The sequence below is a fragment of the Columba livia genome, chromosome 1 (genome assembly GCF_036013475.1).
Source record: "Columba livia isolate bColLiv1 breed racing homer chromosome 1, bColLiv1.pat.W.v2, whole genome shotgun sequence".
Lineage (NCBI taxonomy): Eukaryota > Metazoa > Chordata > Aves > Columbiformes > Columbidae > Columba > Columba livia.
In genome coordinates this window covers 58,885,259-58,904,155 of record NC_088602.1, presented here as the reverse complement: position 1 = coordinate 58,904,155, position 18,897 = coordinate 58,885,259, and the positions used below count along the sequence as shown (strand labels likewise).

Genomic DNA, 18,897 nt, shown 5'->3' with positions numbered 1-18,897 from the left:
CCAGTGACTTTGGTAGGCTTTCAAAAACTTGATACTGAGATTCACATATGCTGTAGACTCAAAATTACCTGAGTTTTCTAGTTTTTTGTTGTTGGTGGTGCTGACATTCTTGTTTTGGCATGAAGAACTCCTCTGGCTGCTCTTGTGCCTTACTTTGCTCTTACAGAATATCAGTGGCATAAAGTTATTGTGATATTGTGATATTTGATGCACAGCATCCACCTAGTAGGATGATAAGCACATTAAAGATATTGCAGCACTGACTGATATACAATGTTTTTCCACAAAAAAGCATACATGAGAGAAGGACATGAACTGAGTCAGGGGCAAGAGAAAAGAGATGTGCAGTAGGAAGCAAATACATCGAGGACTCCATAAAGCTTCTATGGTCCCATGTACAAGGCATTAACTGTGCAATAAGCATGGTTAGAGCTCATCCTAGAGTTGTTGCACCTCAGAAGGGTCCCAGGGAAGCTGCCCTGGCTCAGCCTTTCAATTCTTGTGAGCCATGGGGTTGACAGAGAATAACAAGCTATACCAAAGTCAGACACAAGAAATCTATCTCCTAAACTTCATGCCTGTCACAAAAGGCAAAAAAGGTGACCTGCACCCTTACTCCAAGAGTGGATGCTGAATGTGTTAACATGCTGAAGGGGATGCAGTCAGCTTCAGGTGGGTACCATGGCCCTAAAGTGACATGCCAACCACACTGTCTTGCACCCCACTCCTCACGCTTGGCTCAGCGAACATATATGTCTCCCTCCTCCTCTCTCAACACCCTACATTCCTCCTCTGTCCGCCTGCCATTTCCAGCCCAAGCTGGAGAAAAGCAAAGCTGCACCTGGCAGAAAGTGCCAGGAGGACCATAAATCTCCATGCCACCACCCAAATAAACACTGCCCACCCCTCCTTACCTCCACCCTGCCTTCCCCTCTCCTCCCTTCCCCAGGTGATGAGCCCAGTGTGCAAGTGGATGTGGCCAGGAGTGATGTAGGGCACAGGTGAGGAAGAGCAGTCACCCAGTGCCCAGGCTGGAGGAAAGCAGAGATGTCAGGGCAGTGGTGCAAAAACCACATACACCAAAATCAGATATATAGGCAACATTTACCAGACTGCATCGTGGGAAGCTGCAGCCAGGGATCTTCACCATTTTCAGGATTATGTGGAAGCTGAGAAGAAATCAGAAAGATTACCTAAAGATTACCTAAAAGTTGCATTTAGGAGCCAAAAGTGACACCAAATCTGCAGGCAGTCCTGTGGTAGAGTGATCACTGTATACCAGTCGTAACTTTTATTATACTAGAAATACAATCAAATGAGGATCCCACCACATTCAAATGGGACCCTGCGCCCTGGTAAATGCTGCACCACTTAGCAAGAGTTGCAGCTTCAAATCCTAGCTCAGGATCCTCTGTTCGTGGTTTCTTGTGTCTCAGTGACTCCTTTCAGCTCCGCAGACCACTGTAATGCCAGTGACAATGCATGCATGAGCAGCTGTCCTGATGGCATGCAAGAAATTCAAATAATGAAGTCTGAGCTTTCTCTTCCTCTTGTGATTCTCATTTCATGTGCTTAGCTATAACACAATCCTCCTTTACATCCTTAAATATTAACACAGCTATTCTCTTGATGTGGGATTCCTCATCATCATAGGAATAAATGATTAATTGTTACCATACCGAGCAAGTGCAACTTTTATAACTATATGAATCAGCACTGTGCCAAACCCTTCAAGAATAGTAACAGTGTTTGAGTATTTATTGCACTTTATTGCTTCCTGGATCATTTAAAAGGAGTCGCTGACAAACAACCGTTTACACAGGCTTTAAAGTTTGCCTCGGATGTACTGAGCAGTTCTGCATCTCAAAATGCAGACATACCTTTTTTCCCAGCAATTTAATGCTGGGTATTTGGCAGAAAACTCCACGGCCTGTCCAGCAAATGCTACTATTTGCAATGGCACATCTTGTGTGTTACCGGAAGATAGTTTTAATGAAACTTTGAGCGTAGTTTTAAGTGCTGTTCTAACAATCATGCTGGCTTTGGTGATGTTCTCCATGGGTTGCAATGTGGAACTTCAGAAATTCTGGGCCCACATAAAAAGGCCCTGGGGTATTTTTGTGGGTTTCCTTTGCCAGTTTGGAATTATGCCTCTCACAGCCTTCTTGTTGTCTCTGGCCTTTAACGTGCTTCCTATTCAAGCTGTCGTAGTGATGATCATGGGATGCTGTCCAGGGGGCACAGCCTCCAATGTCATTGCCTACTGGGTGGATGGAGACATGGACCTAAGGTAAGGGCAGCCATTCTCTAGATAGTTAATGTACTTTCTACAGTATAAACTTTATGTTTAAAAGAACTGTCTGATTCTTTTTCTTAGCTTCCTGCCCTATGCCTGGTGGAGCTTCCTTCTTATAAAGATGTTTAGTTAGTGTAATAGTAGTAAATATAAGCAAAGCAGCAAATATCTTTGGTTCATTGAGCATTTGTGAGGAAGACAGCACAACAGAATTCTGTATATTAGAAAATGCCTTTATTGTAAACCTTTAGATGCTGCAGAAAACAGCATTGAAGAAGACTTCTAAAATACTGAAGATTATGAAATCTTTCTTCAAGTTAGAACTACTTCTATGGTTTTGTTTCTTGTAAGATCTTGGATAGTTAAAAAAAAAAAAAAAAAAGTAAAAAGGATTTCAGGACCTGAATCCTGTGTACAAAATAGGGGCTGTGCAATAGTTGTTAAATAACGTTTCTTGAAAAAGATCACTGTTGGAAAAATATTTTCCTTCCTTTTGTGTTCTATACAATGAACAGACAGGCAGAGGTTTTCTTTTCAGGAACTAATGTAAATGAAAATCCCTTGTGGTAATTTTATCTACTCCTGACACCTTTTGCAAAGTCTTCAAATTGAGGGAAAGTTTTACAGGCTAGAAGGCACTGACTAAGGCAGCTCCATATACAGGGCACAATGAAAAAAACTCCTTCGTGGCTAAGTGTGGTAGTCTCAGTGACGGGGCCCTCTGAACTCAGAAACAGATATGTAAGGCACTTGGCATGGTCTAAAGCATCAAACATGCAGGAGAATTGAACCCTACTCTTGATGCAAATTTCTGGGGAGTTCATTAACTCTAACAAACTTTAAAAATGAGACATCTTTTTATTTTTATATCCCAATTACTTTGCTCTAAAATAAACAGGATCGTTTCTCTGTTTCCCACAGAGTAACATAAATTGGAGCATTCATCCAATCTATCATGCCAGTCTGAAATAGAAATGGAAAAAATAATAGAAGTAAGAAAGATGTGGAGCTAAGGCAAATAGGCTAAAAAAGTTAATATTTCTAGCTTTAATAAGACATTTTTTCCATCCCTTGAAAATAATGGACTTTTCTGTAACATACAGGTGCTAATGTAATGCCTGCTTCCAAATTATGTATGAAGTCAGCTCTGCTAATCACCAGCTTCCTCGTTATGGAGGAAAGACCTATGATATTAGAAACTGTAAGGCACTTTATTTAAATAAACACAGGTCTAAGAAACCACAGATGGAAAGATACCCAGCTCAAGTCTGAAATTCTGTCTTAATCTTTCCCAGGAAGAATACACTGATCTAAACTATGCTTTCTCAGCTCTGTATGTTCAGAGTCACACCACTGAACTCAGTAGTAAAAATCCAAATTGATGATGTTATAAATATGAGTAGGGTTTATATCCCGTGACACTGGCAGAGCACAAAGCAAATTCAGAATACCTATAAAAGATTATGCTTCAGGTAAAGACCTTTACCTTAAGAAGTCAAAGACTTTTGGTCAGTACCTTTGTGACAGTAATTCAGGGACCAGGAGATATGGGATGTACACCAACGCAAGCATCTTCAGTTCTTGATAGAAGAATAACAGTATAAGTAGCGTGGCTGGTTTCTAGAGTCAGGGCAACATTATAGAAAGCTTTCCCATCATGTCAGAGAAAGGTTTTTCTCTTTACCAATAACATTTTATGTTTATACATGACAATGCATCACCGATGTCTACAGTCCCACTTCAAAACATCACAGTGCAAATAGACCACAAGTTAGAGCAGGAATTAATTTTCTACTGCTCATACAATCACAGGGAGGTGAAGTATGAGATTTTATACCTTTCTTAGTAACTCACACCCAGATGATATCCTTTAAAGCTTCCCATAGGGACACTTGTTTTTGACATCTCTTGACATTTCACAAGAACAACTGCTTCTGAAGCACCATCTCCTCTGCTGATGGCTCCCCAGGGAGCTTCTGTGAGCACAGGGACTAAGGTCAGAGAACAGGCAGAGTTTAGAGCAGGACGTAGTAGATACAGGGACAGTACGAAGATGCAGGAAATACAGAGGTAGGAAAAATAAGCTCTTTTATCCATTTGGGGCTTCACCTGACACTAAATGTAACCCATGGCTCTTTTTTCTCTGTGTGTAGGAACTCTCTTACTAGAGGGTCCTACAAAGTTCTGTTCAATGACACTGAAGCAGAGTGACAGGAACCAAAATTAATACAGATATTCCTGTGGTTTCTGTATTAATTGTTCTAGATTTCTCTGTATCTTTCCAGTTGGTGGGACAGGGTCAGTAGCTCCTTTGCTGGGGGCAAACAACACAAAAGAGAAATCAGAACTGAGGCTCATAAGGAAGTTTCCCAAGTCCCTTACCTAGAATACTCATTATTTTTATGTCAGAGGAGTGTGATTTGTAGGCACAATTTTATTTTTTCCACTCAAATTCTGAGAATTTCCTCCTTATTTTAGCTGTCTTGCATTTTTCTGCTTCTTCATACCTACAGCAGAATGTATCTTTTAGTGCAAGGTGTATCAGGCCTGATGGTTTCAAGGCTTTATATTTTGAACCAGAAATGTCTTTGCGCAAACTAAAGAAGTAACTATACTTATGCTCAGCTTCACTGAGTAATTATCAGCACCTACTCTTTGGCCTAGAGCAAAACAAGCCAGAAATGTGTATTTTATTATATCACACATCCTAAACGCTGAAATAATTTTGTTTTATGCTGTTGACTTTGGAGTGAAATTTTAACATTCTAGAACTGCTGGTAAAATGGAAAGCTCTATTTGATGTCCATCTGACCCTGTCTAGCTTGCCACCCTCTCAGGAGCCAGACAGACAGACAACATGCAGACAGACTTGCCAACAGACCTTCCTGATGGCCTTCTGTCTGACTGCCTCCTTTGCTCTGAAAGTTAATGTTCTGTGGCAACAGAACACGTTGATATTTTATGTTCCTTTCTCTTCAACAGAAGCCGTTCCTTCCATTTAGCATTTTTCTAGCCTGATATACAGCATAAATTGACTGTAGCCAGCAGCATTTCTTGCCCACCCTTTTATAAGCTGTTAAGTCATAAGAAGAAAATAAGAAAGACTATAGGCTAGCACAAAACGAACTGTGACTCTAACCAATTTCTTTGCAGCATCAGCATGACAACTTGCTCCACAGTGTTTGCAATGGGAATGATGCCACTTTGCCTCTTTGTTTACACCAAGATGTGGACTGATTCTGATGCAATTGTACTACCTTATGACAGCATTGGTGAGTCCAGTGAACCAGCACTTTCCCCTCTGAATCTCCTCTTTATCCTCCCTCTAGTAACAACCACCTTTATACCATAGTCCTGCAGAGTCATGAAGAAATGACCATAGATTTTTAAAAAAATACTCATCCTCCTGCTTTCTAATATCTTCTGTGGGAATTATGAACCTAGATCACTTTAAGTCATCAACAGCTCTACAGAACAAAGACTTGAAGTAATAAGTATGGTACAGATATTTACCATGAGGTTGTGCATGTTTTTCTTTCCAAATGGTTTGGAGACCTGCATGGTACTTGAATAAGAATATAAAATAATTTGTACAGGAATAGCTGTGTCCCCTGAATGAAACTGTTTGTTAACAGCTTTAAGGCACAATCCTGCCAAGTGCTAAGTGCTGAGGCCATAATCTGGCAAAGTACTTAAGCACATGTGGATAATTAAGCAAGTGATTAAAACTGCTGAGTCTCTTTGAAAAGCTGCAATCTACTCTACCAGTAGTGGCTTCATTTGACTTCCTGTCAAAAATCTTATCCAGCTACAAAAAGAGAATAGTCAAACTATCTAGAAATACATGCTCCAGTGCTTTGCAGAGTCATGGCCCTAGTGTTTATCAAGAGTGGTTCCATGTTGTGCTAATCTTAAAAGACAGCAGAGTCACTTTCATATCCTTCATTTCCCATTGTCCTGGGGAAAAAAAAACCCAACACATACATTGCTTGTGCTTTCAAAATAAATACTGGAGAGGGGAGCCCGAAACAAAAGAAGCTCTAATCTGGGTTTGATATGGTACAGTAGCAAAACACCTGCAGACAAAATGAACATTTAATATAGCTACTCTCATCACAGGATAGTGATGATTAGCACGCTCAAATTTCTGTTTGCCTTTCTGACACAGGTGAATGAGCATGTAGCTCAACAGAATGGCAATTGCTTCAACAGGCTGCCAAAGATAACAGACTCTATAGAAAAGCAAACGGGCAGGTGCGGGTAGACTGTGCATGCGTGCTCTCGGGTGCGCATACCAGGAACATCCTCTGAATGCTTGTTTCATATCCCCAGCTTCTCTCTACACTGTGTCTGTCCTCCTGTCATGAACTTCTGCGTGATACGTGGGCTTAACTTGTCTTCTTTCTTCTTTTTTACAGGAATTTCACTGGTAGCTCTTGTTATTCCTGTTTCATTTGGAATGTATGTTAACCACAAATGGCCTAGTAAAGCAAAAATCATACTTAAGGTAGGATATATAAAGCTGAAGCATTAGTAATTATGGACAAATTATGGAATTAGAGGCACCACTGAAGCAGTACATTCATAGTATTAGTATCTGACTTCATAAGAGTTTTCAGCAGAAAACAAATGAGATGCTGCAGAAATGTATTGCTCTCCCCCTGCATAAACATGCATGAGTTGAATACATTATTAGAAACCATTATTATCCAAAGAGCCTACTTTTGTCTTTGGCTACAACTAAGTTAGTAACTGGGTTCAGTTTATAATGTGAACTGAAGTGGGAAGTAAAGTCATTCGGGTCAACTGGAAGCAGTTTTTCTCTGCAAAATAATAAAAAATTAAAACATTCTGAATCAAAGAAAAAATCTACTTTTAAACCAGTTTATTGATTTTGGGGGCAATTTTGAGTGTAAAGTCAATTTTTATTTAAATAGATTTTGAAAATGTTCCAACTGTTAAAAAAATCTATTCACAAAATTCAACTGTGTTTATAAGATAGTTTCAGATGCATCAAAAATATGGGGTTTTTTGGCAAAAAATATTATCTCCAAAATAATAATAATCATAATCATAAGAGCTTAGCTGCATTTAATGTTAACAGCAAACTAATCATTCTGATTAAAGTGATTGTCAGATATACTGAGTACTTTTGGCCTTTGTTAGCCATATATTATGGTTATATATATATGCTAACATATATTTTCTAAATTTTCTTAAACAAAACTAATCTGGCAACTGGTTATTCTACCTATACTTCATTACCATTTCTCTGCTCAGGTAGTATAGAAAACAAAGTCCTTTTAAGTCCAGTTCATTTTCTTCAATTATTAACTTACTGTGTTGTATTTTAAAATGCGTTCACAGCTTACTTATGAACTTAAGTACTATTGAGTGCTGGTTTCAAAACTGTACTATTCATGTTTAATCAGTTAAGGGAAAAGTATGGTCTTGAACTCACATGAAAAGACACTCTACTTGTTCTCTCAGCAAAACAACATTTAGTTCTCTTTCTGAGTGGATGAGCAACCCACAGCAGGGTCCATTGACAGTTTGCTTTATATAGGACAATGAAGCATCACGTGAATATTGAGCCATAGCTGCCAGATTAAGGTCCATACAGTGAGAAATAGAAATAAGAACACAAAGACAGTGTTCCAGATGAAACAGAAGAGCTTGTCATGGCCAGACCATGTTTCTTCTTCCTAGGTGCATGTGGTTAATAGGTCAGTCAAACAAAAGTGCTTGTTCACTCAGTGCTCTTAAAAAGGCTTCAGCCAAAGAATGATGAAGTCAGTTCAATGGGAATTTATGTTTTAGCTGAGAATTGGATTCTCCTAAGCTTAGCCCCAGAAGTCTGCCGGTGAGATCCCTGGCAATATATGTCATAAGGGCAGATGTTTCACTTGGGTATTGACAAAAGAGCGAGATATCACTTCCTTTGTCAAGCAGAGGTGAGGATCTCTGTATATTCAGGTGCAGGAAATAAGATCAGCTCCGTGACTAAGAAATGTCATATGAGCTAGCAGCCAGTTTTCAAATACAAACTTTCAACTACATTAAAGATTTACTCCACTTGGTAAAAAATTTTCTGTCACTAATGATCTAGCATCTAGTTACCATATACTGTACTAAGCCCTAAAGTGTGACTATCCAAGAAGTGGGAGCATTTTATTGGCTATAAGGTTGTCAGTTTCCCAACAACGTGGGAAAATTTTTCTAATTTGTGCACTATTCCTCACTCATGTCACACCTGTGGGGTTATTTTTAATCTCCAACTCTAAGTACTATTATAGCTAAGGCTTCAAGAGACTAGCTTTATAGGTATATGCTATAGATACCTATTATTGCTGTGCCTTGATCTATATCTGTAGTCACATATTGAAGTACATCATACATTTTCTGTTTGGGAAAAATTGAAGCTATCTAATCTGTTTGCATGCTGTGAATTATGTTGTCATAAACTTTAGATTTTATGTTTAATAAGATGTTTCATTGACTCAGAGACACTCACGGCTCTGTTTGACACTATGTTTGATGCCACCAAATCTCTTTAGGGTCTTTCATTCACTCAGTCCTTCCTCTTTCCCCTCACAGATCGGTTCCATTGTGGGAGCAGTCCTCATTGTGCTCATTGCTGTGGTTGGGGGAATACTCTACAAAGGCTCCTGGATTATATCACCCAAGTTATGGATCATTGGCACCATATTTCCTGCAGCTGGCTATTCTCTGGGATTCCTTCTGGCCCGCATAGCTGGTCTGGCTTGGCACAGGTATAGATTTCTCTGTTATAAAGATCTTATTTCAGCTGTTAAAGATTTTCTATAATGATTAATCAATGCTGAGAATGCTCCCTAAACATTAGCTACGCCACAGAGTCACTCATTCCCCAACCCTGTTTCTGGGATACTATATGTAGATAAAACTTTTCTGTGCCCACTTTTATTTACAGATTTTAACTGTACTATTTCCTCCAGTCTTCCCCTTGTGTACCCAAGTCCTGCACTTCAAAGGAAGTAGACAAGACAGATCTGATTTATAAGTTGGTTGGGACTGTGGTAAAATTTCTCACGAGTATGAGGCAGACAACAATTTAGAATATAATTACAAGAAAGGGAGACAGTGGTTTTTACTGAATATAATATACATAGCTTGAAGTTGGAGTACCGTCCTTTACAATTGCTGAACTGCCATAAATTGTTCTGGTGATAACACCCACATGATTTGTAGGGTGTTTTGTTGACTACTTGAGCTTAAGGGTACTGTTTTCTCAGTTACTGTATGTTTCTTGCTTATCCAGATTACTAAAAAGCATAAGGACACTCAGGTTGCTATTTCACAGTTGTCTTTGTATGATTCCCTTCAGATGTCGTACAGTGTCTCTGGAAACAGGCATGCAAAACACTCAGCTGTGTTCAACTATAGTACAGCTCTCCTTCAGCCCTGAACAACTTGAACTGATGTTTACTTTCCCACTCATCTACAGCATTTTCCAGCTGTTGTTTGCACTACTAATTTTAGCAGGTAAAGTATAGATAATTTCTGTTATATCATTATAATTATCATTAATACTGTCAGTCTCATTTTTCATGGATATGGAGAAAAAAATAAGGGATAAAAATAGTCAAATAGAAAACAGTTAAGTAAATAAGGACCCAAATTATTACTGAGCACGACCACTGTGCTGTGACCTGCACTTAATGAGGAATATACAAGGCTCAGTTCAACATTTGGAAGACCGCTTTTTTTTCAGCACAAGGGAGGGGATCTCCACCACTTACAACCAGGCACATGAGAATAGCTTGAGCACACAGTTGTTATTATATCCCTTGGCCAAGGAAGAGCAAATGTGTTTTCTTCCACCACCACAGGGTGCCTGGCCATACAACTGCACAGCAGGGCCATCCCCACAGGTGTGCACAAACTGCATCTCTTATCAGCTGTTGAGAGAACAGGTAATTTCTCACAGCTAATGTGAGAAAATACCTCTCATTAGAGGTAAAGGTCTCTTTTTTCTTCCCACGTAGCACTGCTGCTACTACAACTAACCCATTGTGGGCTGGGACCTTGTCTCTGTTGCTCACCTCTAAAACCAGCTGTGACTATTGAGCTCCCACTCCCAAACCAGAGGCCTTACCCAACATCAGAGCACTGCCCCAGGGATGCAGCCTGTGAGGTCCAGCCCCAGCTCTGACCTCTCTGGCAGGCAACAGCTTGGGAACAGACAGAATACCTTGTCCCAGCTCCTGACAAACAGGACTCACGTAGAAGTAAGAGTCGGTCCCAGAGACTTGGCCAAGAGCCGAAAGGATTCCCAAGGGAGACAGGCAGTACTTTTAAAATTCACTGCACGCAACAGGAACACAAAGCAATCAAACACCAAATGCATAATTTAAAATATTTTCCTTGTTATTTTCTAAACAAACTTTTCCAGTAATGAGTGCTGTTGACATAAAATTGTTAAATATCGCTTTAAAGAAAATGTCTGAAGGCATTGGAATGTTTTGGCAATATAAGGAAGGAAAATGTTGCATGGCTACATGTTACTACAGTGTCTTTTTCAAACAATTGCTATAATATCTTTATTTAATACTAAATATACACAAATTTCCAGGCTACCGTGTTTACAAAAGACAGCGGGTCAAAACAAAGACAGATGTTGAGAAAACAGAGGAAAAAGAAGATTCAAAATCAGCACCATCACAAGCTCAAATAAATGGAGGATTTGTATCAAATGAGACTAAATAGACAACTACCTCTGTTCCCACTAGTTGAAAAGATATAAGATATACGGTTTACTTAAAACTTGTTTTTTCACGTGCCATTGCTTCATGAAAATATTTAACAAAAGGAGGTTTGCTTATATTGTACAGTAAGACTTTGAAATTACTAACTTATGAAAGATTTCTACTTTGATTTTGAACCCAGTTTTTGCCACAATTGTAGAATATGTTTTTGAAGATAATTCCCTAAATATATTTAATGTTTTATTACGGCTTATTTAAAGAAAAGCATAATAAAGGTGGGCTATTGCTAAAAAAAAAAAAAATGCAGATATTTACACTGCCAACTCCAGCTCATGATCCTTCAAATGCATCTGTTAGTCTCAGCGCCAACACCAAACAAGGAGAAATCTTGTAAAAGTGCCTGAGCAGCAACAGGAGTTGATGTGGAAGATCTGATAAGACTACAGGACTTTCACTGAGCATGAATCAACCATGAAATTGGAACAAGCTAATAATGAAATAAGGTTTCATTTAGGTCAGTCTGGGCACACTAAAGTCATTGTGCTGTGTTAATTGCTTGAAGCATTAATTTATTCTAAAGCTATAATTTTAACAAGTGCAACGTACCTTATGACTGTAATTCTTTTTTTCCCAAAAATAATTAGAAAGTAACACCATCTTCAGTCTGTGCAGGAAACATCAACAGAGAGACAAAGCTGAGGGCATAAGCCTAGAGCAATTTTAGTGTGGCAGATTCATATAAAGGAGCAGGCAGAGATTTTGGACACCTAAGAAATTATCAACTGCTGTAAGAAAGGGCAGAAATTTGAAAGTAGAACAAAATTGACCCAAATTCATCCAAGACTACTTTCATGACTGTTAACATAAGACAACAGTGCTTGTAGAGATTTATATATTTTTGTTATTTTATGAACTCAATAAATTTGATCTGACATTAGATACAGACACTGATGTAGCTGATAACTTTAGTATTTTAGTTATATGAACCACCAAAAGAAAGAATTGGATGTAAACATTATTTGTCTCTGAAAATCCAAGAGAGCATACGAAGAGCTATCTTAAGCGTGTGGAGAAAATGAGTATAATTCTAAGAGAAACAGTGTGGTAATTTTTTTGCAGCTTTAATTTTTTGTGGATACATTCAGTATCATTAGCCCCGTAGCTCTTATGTACAGAAAACGTCCAGAGAAGTTTAGATGAAAAGAGTGAGAGGTCGTCTGGCCAAAAAATTTAAGAATGAGCCAACCATCAACAAATGGAAACTATACACCTCTTTGTCATATTCAAGTGGACCTTCCGAGGCATTACGAGTTAATGTGGCAGAGTTTTTACCAACACAACTGAAATCGTGGAATTTGAGTTCCAGACGCATAGCTTCCCGCTGCTACAGAAAAGTGTATTAAGGAAAGAATAAACTATTTCTATCTACCATATGTGGGGGAAAGGGTCTCAAAATGTGCCTGAGCTCTGGGAGGCTTGAAGCTGTTTCGCTTTCAGGGGAAATTCAGAGTGGCCATAACTTCCAAGGAGTGGAACACTTAGTAGGAGTTAGCACGTAATAAGGCACGCTATGTTTTCTATAAGGAAGGTTAAAAAGAAAAAGGTAGTGAAGTCTGTTATGGAGGAATCATAAAGGTAAAAAAACACATTCATAAAGAAAAGGATAAGCTGCTATTTGTAACGTCTGTGGTAAAAGTCTTACCCCGTTTCCATCAAAAAATGGGCAGCAGAAGTTAGTTATGATCATGCCTTTCTTACACACCAAGATGCTACTCTTTCCCTATGCTAAATTTCAATGCTCCCATGTATATTTTAAGAAGTTTTTCAAAACGTATGGAAGAATAATAGTTTGTCTTGCTTGTACTATGTGTGTGTGTGTGTATTTAAAACAACTGTATAAACACTGAACTGAATAAAGTCAGAAACTATTTCTAATTTTGCCCACTGGAGTAATTTAAGGTGGAAAGAACTGAGACTGAAACATAACATGCAGACGAAGTTTATGGCTTTGAGATGTAACAAAAACACCTCAGATCATATGTGAAATTAATATGTTTAATAATGATGTAGATTAAATGAACATGGGATGTCTGATGACATATTTTATATACATTTTTTAATGTATATGTGCACTTAGGGCCCCAGCTGAAGGTTGGAGGCGGCAGTTTCTGCAGCCATTACGATTACACCTAGTAAGGGTCTTATGTCCCAAGCTTTATGTGAAGCAAAGCCAGATCGAAGTCTTAACCAACATATGTCTCTAGAGCGCATCAAACCTAAAACAAAAACCCAGGGCTTGTTAATATTGCCAGAAGCAGGGTTATGTTGATGTGACAGCTGCTAAATCTTGAGCTGCAGGAGTCTCAACAACTTCAATGTCTGTCCACCACTCATGAAGATGTTTTACTACAGTGTAAGGGACTTTGGGGAGAGCTGTGTCCCCTACCCAAAGGTCTCCAGGAAGATGTTATGTGTCTTTGTCTGTTAGCCATATAAATGCTGAGATATGGGCTTCTCAGCCAAAGGAGGCTGGTGGCCTCCAGCCTTGCAGTTGTAGTTGTCTTGGTATTGTCAAAAGAAAAAACCCAGCTTGCAGGGTCAGCTTGTTTAACCTGCTCAGCATCTTCTCTTGTCACATTCTTCAGCATGAAGACTCTCTCAAAGAGAAGCAGTATCACTTAGTCACAGATGCTTTTTAAGCAGTATTCTATCCATTGAAACAACCTGTGGATGGGACATTGCAGAATGTGCAATTTAAAAGCATAATGCAGTGATGTTCAGGCTAACAAATACTTGATCTAATTAACACTTACGTATACTGGTAATCATCGATTTACCAGTTCAGGCTACAAAGTCATACAGATGCCTTGGCAGGTGCTAGGTTAAAACAGCTAGTCTACTTTTAGATAGTAAATCACGTCCAGGGAGCATGAGTAGTCCCTGAGTTTTAACTCTGTCACACTGCTGTTTCTCAAGCTGTTGTAGGCAAACCGAGCTGAAGTATGTCTGAGGATAAACATACCCTAAAAGTTGAAATGACAGCTGAAGTAATATCTAGCTCATCCTAAGGTCTGTAGTATAAGGGTTGAAAGGATGTGACAATCACACTTGTGAAACCAAAGTCTGCAGCCATAAATCTGAGTATCAAGACGTGTTCCCTAGTCAGCAAAGAGAGAAACACCATTGCAGAGTTAATCATGCTCACTGCCTCAGGCTCCTCTTACAGGACGAATTGTCCTCTGGAATAATCTGTCTCTATAAGGTCGATTGAGATGGCCTAACTTAGACCAAATACCTAATTTTTTGACCCCAAGATGACAGGGGTAAGGGAGAGAAAGGGCAGAGGGAATCGAAATGAAATAATAAAATACTGGTTTTGTCTTAATTTCTTTTTCTGTACATTGTCTCTGAGCACCCAGTGTGTTTCCTTTAACAAGGAAGATAGGTATTTCTAATTGAAAAATAAACAAACAAACAAAACCACCACACCACAAAAATGTATAGTGATTTTTATCTCCTACAAACATATAACTAATTTCTCAGTTGACCAAAAGACACATAGAAGAACTGATTCTGTCATCCAGTGCACTATGTTAGCCATTAGCAGGTGCAATTTGAATAAAATTAACAAGCAAATTGATTTGCAGTTTATGTTAAATGAGTTTCTTTTTTCAGACTAATCAGGTCGTGATGCTCAAAAAACATTATTATAATCTCTGCCAATCAGTATTATTTTTGTCAGCCTCAGAAAGGAGAAATGAACTTATTTTTTTGTGGTCCAACCAATTAACATACTGTACTCTTGATGCAAATCTGAAACAGTAATCAGTATTCTGTACCTCCTGAGGCACAGACCTTCACTGCTTGGTATTTGATAAGAATGCTTCTGCTCTCTCCAGATTAACTGTATCATTTGCTCATGTCTAGAATTAAAGCAAATATAATGTAATAGTACCACAACCAAATAGCAACAAAGCAATCCTGACTGGACTTTGCAAGACAGAACTGAAGAGTAGTAAAAGTAAATCTCTGCTTCTGTTTCCTAAAGAATAACAGTTCTGTACTAGAAACACTAATATCTCAGTTACGCTGAGCGCTAAATTAACTCAAAATATCGAATGTAAAAATAGCTGTTACTTGCAAGGATATTTGCCAACACTCAAACTGGAATTGCAGAAGATGGGTAATTGAAAGCCCTGAAGGAGTCCTAATATGTTTTCATAAATAGATATGTGCTGTGGAATGGTATTACTGTCTCCATTTAATTTCCATTAAATTCAGCCATCTACAAGTTTCCAGTGTCAACCTTCATCCTTCCCTGAAAACAAGCTCTCAGTACTATTAGCAGGAAAAGACAGATATCTCCACATACACCACATGCACAGACAGATATCTACCACAACACCCCTCTGACACCTGGCTTAGGACAGGAGGAATTCTGGAAGGAGACAAAGAGATTATGCAGAATTGAGTGTGAAATTCAGTTGCCTGAACACAGGCACTTAATGTGATGTGAGATACCATGGGGTGTCCTGCCTTGCTTTCATCTGCTGGTCCAGAAGGTCACAGATCTTCTGTAAGAGTTATGCCCTGCCTGCATCTACCATGGCCCCACAGCATTTAACATGGAAACAGACACCTGTTAGGGCAGCTAAATCCTTGTGACTTCTGTGCAAATGTCCTTATTTGCAGGGTTTCTCCTGATCTGTATGAACCCCTCCACACTCAGATGATGGGTCAGAGTTTTGCATGAGACAACTGCAAGCCCATAAGAAGACCCTGGCAATTTTCTTTCCATGAGGCACATCTCACAAAGCAAGGAAGTTCGTTTAATTGCTAATCCAAATATTTCAGAATTTAGAAAAACAAACCAAAAAAATGTCACTTCCAGCTGCCTTTTGGAACTGACCTCAGTAAATATCCTCAGTCCTCAATAAATATCTTTAAGCCCTGTGTCTTTCCACAGGATTACATGAGACTTTGAAAAAGCTATGATAAAATTCAGTGTTGAGATTCCAAACTACGCCTATGTAAACAAAGGGTGTATAAACAAGTATTAGTGATAGCCCTACTTGCGCATAGTGGATTAATGTAAAATTAATCAATACAAAACTATGTTGCCAGTAACACTTTAAAGATCATAAATCAGCCTCCTCTCTCTGATATCGACTTAAGAAAACATGAGATTTCAGAAATAAGAAGTTGAAATAAATATTTGCATCTTTTGAACTTCAATTATTTGGGGATTCAGCCACAAGGATTGGACTTTTGCCTTTCTAATAACCAATCAGTCTCAAAATCTTTTACAATCACAACAAATACTTTGAACCTCCAAAGAAAGGGAAAAGAAAACTCATCACTGAATAAAACTCTTATTAACTGCAACAGGGAGTTGATCAGTTGCTGTAAGTGATGTATCCGCTGGTTACTACATATCTTGGATATTGTTATGAAAAGAAATAATTTCTGTTCCAGGTAAACAGAATGTAGTTCTTTTTCCTTAGAGAACACAAAGTTCATTCACTGTGATTGTACCTGACCATAAGAAATATTAGAAACTACACACCCAGTGCTTTCATCACACATAAATTTAACATTGCTTCGTATTTTATAGATGTAACTTAATTGCTTCAGATATACTGATTAGATGTTCTGATCAGATATCATTAAGGTAATCTGATGCATTCTTTTAAATATGACTGCAGACCTTCTGTCTCTTTCTTCTGTAAAGAATTTATGTATTACTCATTTGGGAGATTTCATCACAATTTTTAAAAGCCACTTTCCCCCATCTGAATTCAAAATAGATGTAAGGAGGTCATATTGACATGGCAAGGCCCTGTTTAAATAATTTGATGGTACAATTAATTCCACACAAGTGGAATTAGCTGCAAGGGATTAATGAAAATGTCAGGGTTACAGGTTGTGCTGGTAATGTGTTTCTAAAGTCAGTAGTAAATCTGTTGTAGGTAGAACACAAATTCTTTCCGTGTAAGTAACTTTCTTTAAAAATATACATGGAACTCATAAACCAATCCACAGCTGATGTGAACCAGTTTTCCGTAAAAGTACACCTACTGAGGAAACAGAATAAAACATACAGATTACGTAAATGAACAAATATTTCAGGTTTAAGATATCCAATGATGGTTTGGGGAAAGAAAAAAAAAAAATAGTGCACAATATCTAAAAAATGGGCTTAAGAAAGAGGTAAAAAAAAAAAAAAAAAAAGACTGATTCATGGACCATAAATTCATTGCTGGAAATTTAATATGATGCTCAAGGTACAAGGTTTTGCTCCAAAAGTCCTTTAATAGTTGTTTTCTGGAAGCTGCAGAAGTATGTACCTGTGTCTTTTACATCCTTTCCTTAAGGACCTGCATCTGTCATTGCCAAGATAACTGGAGCTCTGAGGTTCTTGTGTCTGTTTGTGCAGTCATTTCCAGTAATCATTAAGTAAAAACACAACCTGCTTTCAAATATTTTGCCTATTGAAAGGGAAATAACATCTGAGTGGAAGGATAGAACATTATATACTGAAATGAACAATTTAGTGATAGGAGGGACAGGAGAAAATTCAGAAAAAAATATTTTGTGAAGACATACTTCTCTATCCATAGAGGGACTAGTCATCACATTGATGACTTACTTTCTGTTCTCTACCACTTCACCCATTCTCTTGTGTTTTTCAGAATTGTTCCACAGAAACCATGTGGTACACAAAATAAAAACCTCCCATAGTCAGAAAACATATAGCTGAGCTGTTTACAGCACCAAAGTCACTTATGGTGTTTGGAATATAGTTAGACTGGTTGTTGCAACTCATTCACTTGAAGACAGCAGATCTTTCTCAAGGTCTTTGGAGGCACCGAACCAAGAAACACTGCACTGCTACAAAACCTGTAGGGCGTTCAATTGTACGAGTTGGGTGGTGAGGAGTCACGGATGGCTGGGCAAGGAAGCTGGGATCAAGAAGTGGTGAGGAGAGAGCACCATTTCACCCCTCGTTCCTCAGCCAGCTGGACCATATCAGCTGTGTCCATAGCATCCATGAGGCCAGAGCAGGAGGATGAGCCAGTTCCACTCTCTTGTGCTTTAGTTTTACCTACTTGGTTCTCTCCAGACCAGAGCCAGACCACAAGCCATCACTTAGACTTGTGTGAAACAGAGAATAGGCTGGGCTCAGGCACAAATCCAAGCTAACATGACAGCAGAGATGCAAGTTTAGGCTACACCTTTGCTAAGAAATAAAATAAGCCGGGGAGCAGTCTCTGACTCCAAAGCCAAGCGGCATCGTCCATCTCACATGCGCAAAGCTCAGATCTCTTTCCCCACGAGCAGGAGGGACACATTTCAGGCTTCCTTCTGGAAACAGTCCGCCCATCAGCCCTGGCCTGACGCCACTCGAGAGCACCGGGTCACAAGGGCTGAAGCTGTGCCAGGAAGGACGCAAACAGTCATGAGACAGTCCTCAAGCTCCTGCCATCCTGTTGGATTATTTACTGGTATAGATGTAACAGTATGTGCCCCCACCCATTTTTTTTCTTTAAACACTCAAAAAATGTCTGGCTTTAGTGGCACCAGAGAATTTAGGGTAAAGACCGTGTATTTTCACCTATTGTTTCCTTGTAGAACTATGGTAGCTCTGACTCATACTGTTAAGGATAAATTAAGCTTCAGATACTTCAGTTAGGGCAATTTCTACTTCTGTGGAACAGAGCCTCCATTTGTACAAAAAAAAATAAGCATGTTCATCACAAAATATTATATATTATATATTATTATATATTATATATTATATATTATATATTATATATTATATATTATATATTATATATTATATATTATATATTA

General features: G+C 38.7%; 1 protein-coding gene across 1 annotated transcript; it reads left to right on the top strand.

Moving 5' to 3' along the window:
* Positions 1 to 1,795: 1,795 nt before the first annotated feature.
* On the top strand, positions 1,796 to 13,419 carry SLC10A2 (solute carrier family 10 member 2). Its single transcript, XM_005509986.3, has 6 exons — positions 1,796 to 2,290; positions 5,450 to 5,568; positions 6,715 to 6,803; positions 8,894 to 9,069; positions 9,663 to 9,820; positions 10,911 to 13,419. Exons 1-6 carry the CDS (start codon positions 1,869 to 1,871, stop codon positions 11,042 to 11,044), a joined length of 1,098 nt encoding a protein of 365 aa, XP_005510043.1. The 5' UTR covers positions 1,796 to 1,868; the 3' UTR covers positions 11,045 to 13,419.
* The last annotated feature ends 5,478 nt before the right edge of the window (positions 13,420 to 18,897 follow it).

Coding starts and splice junctions, on each gene's coding strand:
- SLC10A2 (XM_005509986.3), top strand. CDS start 1,869: ATGCAGACATACCTTTTTTCCCAGCAATTTAATGCTGGGTATTTGGCA. Junction 5,569..6,714: donor ACTACCTTATGACAGCATTG/GTGAGTCCAGTG, acceptor TCTTTTTTACAG/GAATTTCACTGGTAGCTCTT. Junction 9,070..9,662: donor GCTGGTCTGGCTTGGCACAG/GTATAGATTTCT, acceptor GATTCCCTTCAG/ATGTCGTACAGTGTCTCTGG.